General features: G+C 44.6%; 1 protein-coding gene across 4 annotated transcripts; it reads right to left on the bottom strand.

Annotated features, from left to right (window-relative positions):
* Positions 1-63: 63 nt before the first annotated feature.
* Positions 64-10,930, bottom strand: spg21 (SPG21 abhydrolase domain containing, maspardin). Of its 4 annotated transcripts, none has more exons than XM_037485747.2 (9): positions 10,738-10,929; positions 9,233-9,295; positions 5,782-5,943; positions 4,062-4,142; positions 3,402-3,547; positions 3,215-3,323; positions 2,370-2,477; positions 2,135-2,275; positions 64-1,730 (listed from the first exon to the last, which is right to left on the bottom strand). In XM_037485747.2, the coding sequence occupies exons 1-9, from the start codon at positions 10,789-10,791 to the stop codon at positions 1,605-1,607; spliced, it is 990 nt and encodes a 329-aa protein (XP_037341644.1). In that variant the 5' UTR covers positions 10,792-10,929; the 3' UTR covers positions 64-1,604. The 4 variants fall into 4 exon arrangements, with proteins under 4 accessions (XP_037341644.1, XP_037341652.1, XP_037341663.1 ...); XM_037485755.2 differs by lacking the exon at positions 10,738-10,929 and adding an exon at positions 9,524-9,977; XM_037485766.2 differs by lacking the exon at positions 10,738-10,929 and adding an exon at positions 9,386-9,517.
* Between the last annotated feature and the right edge of the window lie 1,280 nt (positions 10,931-12,210).

Here is a 12,210-nt window from a genome sequence, read left to right as displayed (position 1 = left end):
ATTTTAAAAGAGGGTTTCACGATGAAATGCAAGTTCTAATCCTTTTTCATACAAAAAAAGAAAAAACTATATAGGTTATGTAGATCTCTGGAGAGGCTTTAGTTTCTTTACTGTGAATCAGGGTGCAAAAGTGAGTGCATGATAACAGTACACAGGGGGAAGGAAAGTGCAATCAAACTGAAGAATTGAAGTAGTAATGACATGTGTGAGCTGTTGCCATGCCTTTGCTAATTGACCTACAATAAATATCTGAACTGCTTTGTATTAAAGCCTGCTGCTCTGTAGTCTTGTGGTTCCACAGCTGATACTTTTGTATTTCTTTCCAGACGGCAGCAGGCTAAACTGACAGCTTGTGATGGGTTTTATCTTTTAAGGCGCCTCTTATCACAAACACCACTGATACTTGGACACCAATACCGTATGGCTTTAACAGCTGTAGAGCCTTCCTATCCTATTAAACAGCCCATTCCAGTTAACGAGAACTTTGATTGGAGAATATTGACATCTTAAGTTTCCTTAAGAAATTCTTTCTTTACCGGGATACGGATATGTGAAGACATGTTCTCTGTGACGCGGATTCCCAGGAAACTAAAACCTCAAGTCCTCTGATAAACCAGCAGTCATTGGTTTGGCAGACAATCCTCTCTGAGCATTGCTTTGTACGATTGAGGGTCAGCTTTGCGTTCTGGACTATGAGGTCATCATAGAACTTCACAACTGAGCGCTGCATGTCTATGAAGTCGAGTGCAGGTATCAGATTGCTGGGATGGATTGAAGCGGAGAGTGGAGACGCCATCTGCGGAGGATCTGTTGGTTCTGTATGTTGAGATGGACTCATGCGTCCACTTGCTGTTGAGATCTAGAGACTTACACACTGGATTCTTCTAATGTGTCGCTGGGATAAAAGAAATGAAAGGGACATTTGTTTCCACATGACATCTGCAGATTTTAACATTCATCTGCAAGAAACAAACTAAAAAATGTAGAGGAAATATTTTATAAAGAATGTACATTATCTTTTATAGAAAGGCACAGCATATCATTGTCTTTTATTCTTCATCTGTTCAGAAGCAAGTTTATCTACAGGATTATTTGGAGGTATGGATGAGCCCATGTGAATAGTTCATATGTGTAGACACTTGGACAGATCTGATTTCAGGCTTTGTCAGTGTGACAGATGGCCAGATCCATGACACAGTCATCATGTAAACCTAGCGCAGAGCCCCATTTCATAAGCTCACGCTGAGACGCTAGTGGAAATAATTAACTGGATTCAAAAACAAGTTCATCAGGTTGAATGAAACCAGTGTTCACCTTCAATCAACAGGAAACCAGTTCACTGCTGGCTGTGTCACAACATATATTACACATATAGACAGCTCAGACTATGAGTGCAACAATTACCATATACATTTCACATAAGGCAAAGTGTCGCGAGTTCCTAAAGCAAGGCGGCCGATTGCCATTCATCTCCAGGTTGTTATCAAAAAATATTGCTTCATCTGTCAAATAAAAATATTCTCGCTGATTGACTGTTGAGCTCCATTGAAAATCTGGAGGTCCTGTGAAATGAAAGGTAAGAGACAGTGGGAAAGGTAGAGGTCTCATTGGTCGTTGTCAGAATCCTGTGCACCACTCAGCTGGCTCTCCTTCACCTCCAGCTCCTCAGCGCTCACCATGGCAGGACTGATGGCGGCGTATCGGGTCCCGTGAAACTGACGCAAATGGATCTGTGTGTGAAAATAAAACAATTGCTAGACTGGACACATGCCATCCCACACCAGAGCATTTGCTGGAGAACGAGAGGAAAACATAGCAACATAGTGCTGGCCAATATATCAACATTATATTGATATTGTGATATGGAGTAGAAGTAGAAGTTTTAAATGCTGCGCTAAAGTGACTTCATTTATGAACTTTGCCAACTAAGTAATATTTTGTGAAAGCACCGATGAGCAACCTTAAAATACTGTCTCAATATCAATATAGCTATATTCGTACAAAATATTGTGATATTTGATTTTCTCCATAATGGCTTGCCCTACAGCAAGATGCGCTACTTTTGACCGTGAAGTGGCAGAAAGAGCACGTGAGCCATCGGGTTGCTATCAGCAGTACGGGGGACATAGCTTACCTGGATGTACAGGTTGACCTCAGCACTCCTGCACAGGTAGGGGAAGTTTCCTCCCGTCTTCAGGTGAGCTCGCCTGGCGTTGGGATACAGTTTATACATCTCCTCTTTGGCCTCCAGCGACAGAGCGCTCTGATCAAACACCTTTGCAGTCACAGAGGAAATACCCGTGTCAGATCACTGCAGTAGGAACACACGTGAGAGGAGTCCTGACGCATGGAGACGCTTCTACACTTACATCTATAATGGTTACAGCAACATCTTTTATTTTGTGCGGCTCCACGTAGGAGTTCTGACAGTTGAGTGTTAGCCTCGATGCTAACTCTCTTTGGTTCAGACTCTCCAACTACAAGACACACAACACATGATGAGCAGAGGTTTACATTTAAACACAAAGACATCACTTTTCTGCACTTCAGGGAAGTCAAACACTCATTTTTTTATTTCCAAGGAGAGGATGGATATCCTTCTCATGTCTGCAGTTTATGACTGCTTCTCCATTGTTGGAAATATGTATTTTTTTCCACTTGGGTGAGTCCCAAGAACATTAAGGGAGGCTGGAGGACAGATCCACAGCAGCTCCTGCTCAGCCTCACGCTGCACACTGAGCCACAGTCATCCATATCCATTCTGGCATTTCATGCTCCAGGATAAAGAGTTTGGATTATCATTGGACAGAGAGGATATGCAGTAGATTCTAAAGAAGATGCTTCATGACACTGACATGCAAAAACCGTAAATGCACATCTGATAGCATAGCATTTAGCATAACGGATGCTAATATTTAGCTTCACGTCCAAATCAATAGAGCCGTGACCACACTCGGTAACACACTCACAGGTATATGAACTGCAGTGGGTGTATTGCTTTCTTTTATAACAGAAAATGAGACACGGCAATACGGTTTATATCAACACACCATAACCACTAGCTTCCTTGGCTGGACTGCAGCACTAGACCTTTATTGTTGATGCTTTGGGGTTGAAAACTGTATTATTATGTCCTTAAAAATGTCAATATTTATTTATTCATATTTCGCCTAGCCCTACCATCTATCCCGTCAGCACACACATGTCCACCTACCCTGTCCACCATGAAGTCGATTGCATCTGCCATTTTAGGATCCACAGGCCCTTTAGCAAAGTTCCCCAGAACAATCTTCTTCAACATGAAAGCTGGCATCAACCAGAAACTGAGGAGGAAAGGAAACATTGATGATGAATAAGAACTTGGGTAGGAAAGTGTGTGTGATGCAAGCGTTTAAAAGCACCTGTTGGCCGTCCACGTCTGGTTAAAGATGGAGGTATCACTGAACGAATTACACAGTATCAGGGAGTGCACCCGGGGAGACTTGTGTGTGCACTCTGCAAACTTCTGAGCCAAGAATCCACCCAACGATGCTCCAAACAGATGGACCTGAGGGTTGTGACAGAGAATTAATGAACGGAGTGATCTGTATAACCATCACAATGGATACAGTCCATGGGAACGCTGCTCAGTGCAGAGATGTGGCTGACCATTTTCTAATAGTTGTGCTGGAACAACAGATGTTTCAACCAGACAGTTCATTCTTTAATATTATGGTTGAAAATCATAACCCACAACATGAACCATAATACTAGGGACTTTAAGGTTGCAGAAGGCCATTCTATGATTTACAATGAGAACAGCTTTGTTTGATGTATTCTGTGCTCTGACTCCAAGTCGCTGTTGCAGGAGGGGGGGGGGGGGGGGGGGCTGAGTATTGCAGCCTTGATCTCATGTGGACACTTTATTCATATTTGAAGTAATTTGTGACATTTCAAACCTTGGCTCAAAGTCCCTTGATAAAACAATTATGCTGCTTCCTCCAATTAGGTGCTTGTTGGATGAATTGTGATTCACTATTAGGAAACTATAAGGGAAATACACATTAAAAACACTGACTTACTTTATCCAACTGCAGGTGATCAAGAAGCTTTCTGAAGCCGTCACAGAACTCCATGAGATCCCAGTACACCGGGTACTGCAGCTGGAACCCACACACAAACACATTTACATCAGGACCAGGCGCCGGACAGGGCTTTCTCAGCTGGTGCAGCCCCCCCACCTCCCCCCTGGAACGCCCGCCCCATCCAAATCCGCCAGGCCCCCACTCTATCATCATTCAAACCAGCCCTCAAAACCCAGCTCTTCAAACTTACTTTCAAATGCTAACCCCCACATGACTAATTTTTCACTTTTTTTATTTTTGAGTGTTTCTATCTTTCTTATTTGTATGTTTCTTTTATTAAGATTTACATTGTAAAGTGTAAATGGGTACCCAGAAAAGCACTATAAAAACTATATTATTTATTAACTATATTACTATTACATAACTGCGCACTCATCTGGGATCCGTCTGAGGCTGGTCATTAAGAGTCAATGTATCCATTAGTCTAATGACCATCTGTTAGAACTCAGCTAAATATTCTCTGGTAATATTATAAAATAAAATGAATTCATAATAATAATAATAAAAAACAATAATACATCTTATGTAATTTTTCATTCAAAACATCTTAAAATGCCACAAGGCTGTTTAAAGTATTAAATAATGTTTAGTAAAAACAAACTATATTAAAAAAATAGCTGACAGTGATGACGAAAGTCTTAAAAGAGCCAGGATAGTGAGTGTAGGAGGGGTTTTATATGCTTATGTTTCCAGACTCTTATCAGGATCTTAGCAGCAAGGCATTGAATGTTTTGCAGTTTCTGCACAGCGAATAGTGAATTATAGTAGTCCTGTCTTTAGGAGACAACAGCGTGGACAAGCTTCTCTGTATCTGAACTGATAAAAGGGGGTTTCTCCCGCATTAGTGACTGTAGAGGAGAGGGGTGTGACTTGACTGTCAAAGGTGAGATGGGTTATGGAGGATGACTGAACCTTGTGTGGAGTGCCAACAACGTTTGGTTTTGCAACTGTGTAACTGGCAAAAGTTGTTGCTCATCCATGCCTTTATCTCCCCGAGACAGGCGGTGAGACAGGACATGGCTGCAGAGGGGGTTTTGATGTGGAACAGTGGAAGGACATTCCATGTTTGCTGATGACACGCCCGAGTGGGAGCATTTAAATGATGAAGAGGATGGGGCCGAGGACAGACACTTGCGGAACACCACGGGAGACAGGAAGCAGTCTGGGTTGGAGAGCTGGACATCAGAGAGTGAATGTTGTTGACCTTGGATCTGAAAAAGTCAATGAAGCTGTTGCATTGCTCCTCTGCAGGCTCAGTTGAAGAGGAAGGTGGTGGCTTCAGTAGATGGATTATGGTGGAAAAAAGCTGTCTACATTTGCCCGGATTTATATTGATTAGGTTGGATAATAACTGTGAGTGAGCATCTTGAAGAGAGTTGGAGTAGGCCCTCTGATGCTCAGTTTATGGACAGTGAGAAACCCAGTTTATGGACAGTGAGCCCAGAGTGTCTGCAGCGTCTTCCAGGACATGCCCAGCTATAGGTGTTTACTTATACAGGGAATTAAACAGTGCTTTTGAAGAAACACTACAGAAATGTGTCATTGTTTCAAACATTGTATAAACAGAACGATGCAGTATTAAAAAATAGTGAGATGAGAAGAGAAAACAATGAGCAGTTCATCAATAACAGATTGAACTATTGGTTGCCAAGCTCACCGAGATCACCCTGTAGCCCCATCCCGTCAGAGCCAGCACCTGCTGGAAGAACACCTCTGCTGTCCCGCTGACTGGTGGGAACAGGACGATGGGACACCTGATGCTCTTTGGGCCGGCATCATACAGGGACCACACTTTGCTGTCATCATCATCCACTATGATCTGGTGGAACAAATACATCCATGGGCCTTAGGTCCTCCTTCAAACAGGCTCAAGACAAGACGTATTAGTAATGCAAGGTTTTGCCTTGGAAACTAAAAGACGGACACAATGGACTGAATAGAAGGAGTTCTTTATTCTATGGCATAGACAGGGATGTCATAATATCACATTTTTATGATTATTGAGATAGAAGTATTAAAACCATGATATTTTAATAGACTTAATTAATTATATTTATCATCAACATTGTAATCATTAACTAAGCATTTTCTTTACCTGGTAATGAATAATTTGAACAATTACCATTTGTATTGAAGGGTAGCTAAGTGGGAGTTGAGTCTTGTGGCCTGCTCCGCACTTGATCACAGGTTCATGTTGGATATCTATACTGATATGGACAGTTTCATGTCTTAGGAACTAAAGGACGACACATCTTTTGATGGAAAATCAGAGATGCATTATTTTACACCTCAAAAATCAAAGGGAAAAATGATCTGGCAGGCCAATCTATTTTGCCAAAATCAAATTTCTGCAACTCAAGATGTTTGTCAATATCTGGTGTGGCCCCCACTTGCTTTTATGCATCCTTGACGTCGTCGCGGCATCTGATGGACCAAAACATTATGTCCCAGAGGTGTTTTATCGAGTTTAGGTCATGTGATCGTGAGGGCGATTCAATTGTATCAATCCCTCCATCCTCCAGATACTGCCTGCATACTCATGCCACACGAAGCCGGCATTGTCGTGCATCAGGAGGAACACAGGACCTACTGCACCAGGGTCTGACCATGGGGTCAAGGATTTCATACTGATATGTAATGGCAGGCAGACTGACGTTCTCCTGCCTGAAGAGGTCTGTGCGTCCCTCCATGGATATGCTGCCACAGACCGTCACTGACCCACCACCAAACCGGTCACGATGTTACAGGCTGCATGGCGTTTCCCTTGCCTTCTCCAGACCCTTTCACGTCTATCACAGATGTTCTGGGTGAATATGCTCTCATCTGTGAACAGAAGCACAGCGTGCCAGTGGCAGAAATGCCAATCCTGGTGCCAGTGGAGCTCCACGGTGCTGGGCAGTGAGCACAGGGCACACTACAGGACGCCCTGAGGCCACCCTCATGAAGTTTGCTTCTGATTATTTGGGCAGAGACATTCACACTAGTGGCCTGCTGGATGTCATTCTGTAGGGCTTGGTTAGTCCTCAACCGGTTCCTCCTTGCACAAAGCAGCAGATCTTGGTCCTGCTGATGGGTTGAGGACCTTCTACGGCCCTGTCCAGCTCCCCTAGAGTAACTGGCCGTCTCCTGGAATCTCCCCCATGCAACAGCGTGGATGTTCCACTCGGAAGGAGTTGGACAATCTGTGAATCTTTTTTTTCTTCTTTTGGGGTTATCTCATTGTTGCCCCTCTAGAGCACCTGTTAATTCCATCAACAAAAATCAGCTGAAAGTGATTAACAGCCCTCTCTGCTACTTACCTGACCAGGTCATTATCAGAGAAGTGCAATTGAATTCATGCCATACACTGATGAAAGATTGCTCCTTTAATGTTTTCGAGCAGTGTTTTAAACTCTCCAGATTATAAATAATCCTTCATTCTGTGCTTTCTTTAGGAAAGAGAAGTAGTCGTGTTACTGTAGACTGAGCCGTAATGTTACACTTCTGATGTCCTTGTTTTCCCCTTTCGACCAATAAATACCAGACCATATCTATCAGATTTACTAAATCCCAGCTTTATTGACAAGCCTTTCAGTTTATCTCATCTCTTACTATTGCTTTGTTCACAGTTTTGTCCGTCTGTCCTTATCTCTGCTTTATATTGTATATTAGTTTTGGTCTGTGTTTGATATTGCAACCCCCTTTCCCCTTAACTATTTTAAAGGGCTTTACATCTGTAAATATGTTTTCAAAGAGCTCTACATAAATAAAGCTTCATGAAATTATACCAGAAACACTCTTGCTACTGCAGAGGAGCAGCTTAGCCATCAGCTGACCCATTGTGTTTAAACCTGGTTCATTTCTTATTTACACTCGAGCGGAGCAGCTCTGTATGGAGGATTTTCACATTGCTTAGAAGGCTAAGCGGAATTCTACAGATTAAGAAAAGACATACATCAACTCTAACAGCTGCATCCTGAGATTGAGCGTGTGTGCTAGCATCCAAACATATGCTTCTTTTTGAAACAGAGGCCTTCTACAAACCTCCCTACGCTGGGAGAGCCTGCACTTTATTGTGGGGATCAACAGGAATCACCATCATTCCTCCCACTACGACACTAAATCCCATCAAGCATCAGTCACAAACTTTATATCAATGCTCGACACAAACCGATTTTATGAACGCCAATTTTAAAAACAATTCCGATTGGGAAGGTTTGAAGGTCTATTAATATCAATGTTATTATCAGCCTGATAATGTAGTCATGCACAGCCTTGTTACCAAAAAGGAATTGAAGTGAACATAAGTCCTACCTGGTCCTCATGTTAAATGCATCCTCTTCTGTTTCTCTTGGTAACCATAGTAACCCCTCATGTCAGCTGTCACAGTAAACCTTATGCTGCCCTGAGTTAAGCAGTGGTCTAACAGGCTACCCTGTTAACTAATAACTCATTTAATATAAATTGACTAATTATAAAGTGCTTTTGCCAATTTGTACATTCCAACTCATTTTGATCATCTGTTCTAAAGAATTGAATGCTTAATTACATGGCTTTGCTTTTATTTGCGTTATTGTCCCGGGGACCTATACACAAGGTATAGCAAAAGTTGTAAGCATTTCCCAGTGGCGTAGTGGTAGTGCTTTACCATCTTTTCCATCTCTGTGTGTTTATTGTTACACCTCCCAGGGCAGACTATGCTGACTGTGGTGTAGAGCTACTACTATTCTCCTTTGACAGTTTCCAACACGATATGAGTTTGATTCCTGATTATCCATCTATTTTCTTATATTATTACAGAGCTATTCTGTGTGACACATGTTTACTCAAAACAGGCCATAAAAGACGTTTGTGTTTTGTTACAAACTTTATTTCAAAGGAAGAGCAACTTGCTCACTTCCTGTTTCAACACATCATCAAGCAACGTTTGGAAAGCGATGGTTTTGAAAATGAATTTGAAAAGTTTAAACACGGCGGCGTTCACGAGGACAGCTACGTGTTCTCCATCTGTTTTCCACAGCTGTCGTAACTACGACAACAGACGCTTTCGGCTGAAAGTCGCCAGCTAACACGGTCGCCATATAAATCGTAACACCAAGCAGCTGGATTAGAAATCCGGAGGTACTTACTTTTTTCAGGGGCACTGTGCTTCTGAACCAGTTGTAGTCAGGAGACACTTTAATCTCCTCCATCTGAGGACACATTCAAAGAAACACGTTAATGACATACTTGTCTAACGTGAATCCAATGCAGAATAGAGACAATGTGTAACATTAGCCTACCAGCTAACGCTCAGTGTGAGCATCTGATCAACATAGAATCAATATGAGCGCGCGGCCGTTTACACGCTTTCCGGTGGGCATTCAATGACCGAATATAATGTAATTTGCTGTGTCCTTAAGACTTCTAGGCACTGTTACCGTGTTCGCTGTGGATGTTGTCACCGTCTCCGAGGAAATTTATCCATATCTAGATACCATTTCGAGCCTGGTCATATGACTTCAGCTCAGTACACTTCCGCAAAGCGTGTGTCACCGCCCATCGGTAACGCACTGTGAGAGCTCAATGGCCTACGACGTAATCATTCCGAGTTACGTGTTTAACATAGTAAATGCCGCATCAAGGCTCGCTAAATTCAAATTTACATGTACGTATTTCTATTGGAGGTCCTACAGTTAAAGCCTACATAGAATCCCAGTGAGAGATGGCAGTAACAGAGTCAATGAAAGTAGCCTTGTCTCAATCCAGCAGCTGTAGCCCTAGCAGAGTACATTTGTACGCGTCATGGCAGTTGTGTCCTCCGAATGATACGTCTGGAGTCCCAAAAAGACCAAGCTATGGGAGTCCGATGGAGGTCTCCGAAGGCAAAAATAGCAATGACGAATCTGCACCAGTAGAAGGCCCCAACGAGGCAAACCGGGCCAAGTCTTCCGGAAGTGATACAAAGAAGGAGAAGAAGAAACAGAGATGGGACTGGGTGGGATAGTTTAACGTCAGCGTTTTAACCGCTCCCGAGCTACTACTGTACAGAACATGGATAACATTTACCAGCACACGTCTTCGGAAACACACCAGCCTCTCGGCTTTAATGGCGGCTACCCGGAGACGTCGTACGCCGCCAGCAGACCGAGCAGCGCGGCTCACGAATCGGCACAGCCGGACCACGCTGCTCCACATTGGACATCTCCTCAGGGATATGTCGGTCACCCCTACGGATTCAGATGCGATTTTCCCACTCCGTCTCACGGAGGAGGGGGTTTCGGAGGACCGCTTCCGTATGGATTCGATCCCTCCGTCCCCCCGCCGCCTTTCGGCTGTCCTCCACCTGCACACTTTCCTAACGCGGTGACCGGAGGGGCGATCCACCCATTCAACAGCATAGGAGCCTCCACCTTTGACACATTTAGTCAGCAGTACCGACCCTGTCCCCAGACTACACGGTATGACTTGGACCCCAGTCTCAACCAACAACACGAATACACGGACTTCCCTGAGCGGGGCGCGCTTCTCGGCAATGCGCGGTTCCCTTCGCAGGCTAAGAATCGAGACAGGAGCCTGGGAACAACCACGCAACCCGAGGATGAAACCGCTGTACAAAGGAGGCAAGACCTGCAGTGGATCGGACGCTTCTTACAAGGCAGAGACAAGGCTCGCCGGGCCCCTCGGACCCAGCCCAGCGGAGCTCCATGGCCGGGAGCGGCTCTGTACCGGGCCGCCCAGCTCGTCTCCCGGCTGGCGGAGGCCTGCGAAGCGCTGAAGAACACCGTGGAGGATGAGTGCGTGTGGGCGGACTCCTATTCAACGGCGCTGGCAGTGAAGAAGGAGCTGCAGGATGAACTCGAGCTCCTCCGTGTTGGGGACCGTCTCCATGGCTGGAAAGCGAAGCTGTCCCGCGTCGCTAAGAGGAGGGCTCGGTTGCTGAGAGCCCGGAAGCTGCTCCAGCTGGAGGAGAGCCTCCGTGAGGAGCAAATCGCCGACAAAGAGGCGGCCATAGACAAGTGGAGGATGCAGCGCGTGCAACAAGTGGAGGAGAGGAAGAAGGTAACTCCACTATATTAATAGTTCAAATATATGACAGTAGAAGCATTTAGCTAAGCCCATTTCTCAAGGTATTGTTGGTTGCACATCAATGAATCCCTTAAAACTCTGTTAATATTACATCTGTTTGTGTGCCAGGAGCGGGAGCTGAAACTTGCTGCAGATTCTGTCCTCTGCGAGGTGAGGAAGAAGCAAGCAGACGTGAAGAGGATGCAGGACATCCTGAGGTCTCTGGAGAAACTGCGCAGACTGAGGAAAGAGGCCGCATTGAGGAAAGGTTAGTCATTCCGACAGGCTCTTTATTGCTAGTTATTTTACAAACCCTGTGAGGTTTGATGGGCGCAGCTACAGGCTGTAGGGAAACACACATTCAAAGCTATAATGTTACTACTGCCTTAATACCCATCATGATCACTCTCTCATTCTGAAGACTTACTCGGAAAGTATTTTCCTGCGATCATGCACGTAACACAGTGGCTTCTTACTCTCCGGCACAGGGGAAGTGGCTACTTGGTTGCCTGTTTTTTTGCGTGCACTGCAACTGGTCCATTGTCGCTAACAGGACCATGAAGCCTTCAGTTTGTATTTTTGTGTGCTGCAGGTATCGTCACTGAGCAGGAATGTGACGAGGGGTTCAGCAGCAGACTGGAGCACCTGAGGTGTGTGATGAAGAAGAGGACAGTGGTTTATTCAGCGGAGGAGAAAGCTCTGATGGTGATGCTGGAAGGAGAGCAGGAGGAGGAGAGGAGGAGAGAGCAAGAGAAACGACTGAAAAAGGAGAGGGAGAGATTCCTGCAGAGGAAACGCAGAGTGAGCGCCATGTTGTTTGGAGGTAACCAGTCCCAGTGCTCTACACCAGCCCTCCAACATCAGCACGATTGGATCACACACATGAGTAGTAATACCAATGTTTGTTTCTCAGAGGATCTGCCTGCTGATTCCATTCTGCAGCCCTTCACAGAATATTACACCCAGTCTGAGCGCTCACTGCACGCTTTACTCCAAATCAGGTTTGTTGATCACATTCACATAATCGGGACCATAAAACACAGTAATAGAAGCCTGAAGG

Source organism: Pungitius pungitius, chromosome 4 (assembly GCF_949316345.1).
Source record: "Pungitius pungitius chromosome 4, fPunPun2.1, whole genome shotgun sequence".
Taxonomy (NCBI): domain Eukaryota; kingdom Metazoa; phylum Chordata; class Actinopteri; order Perciformes; family Gasterosteidae; genus Pungitius; species Pungitius pungitius.
The sequence above is the reverse complement of the archived record's forward strand: the minus strand, read 5'-3'. Positions and strand labels throughout refer to the sequence as shown.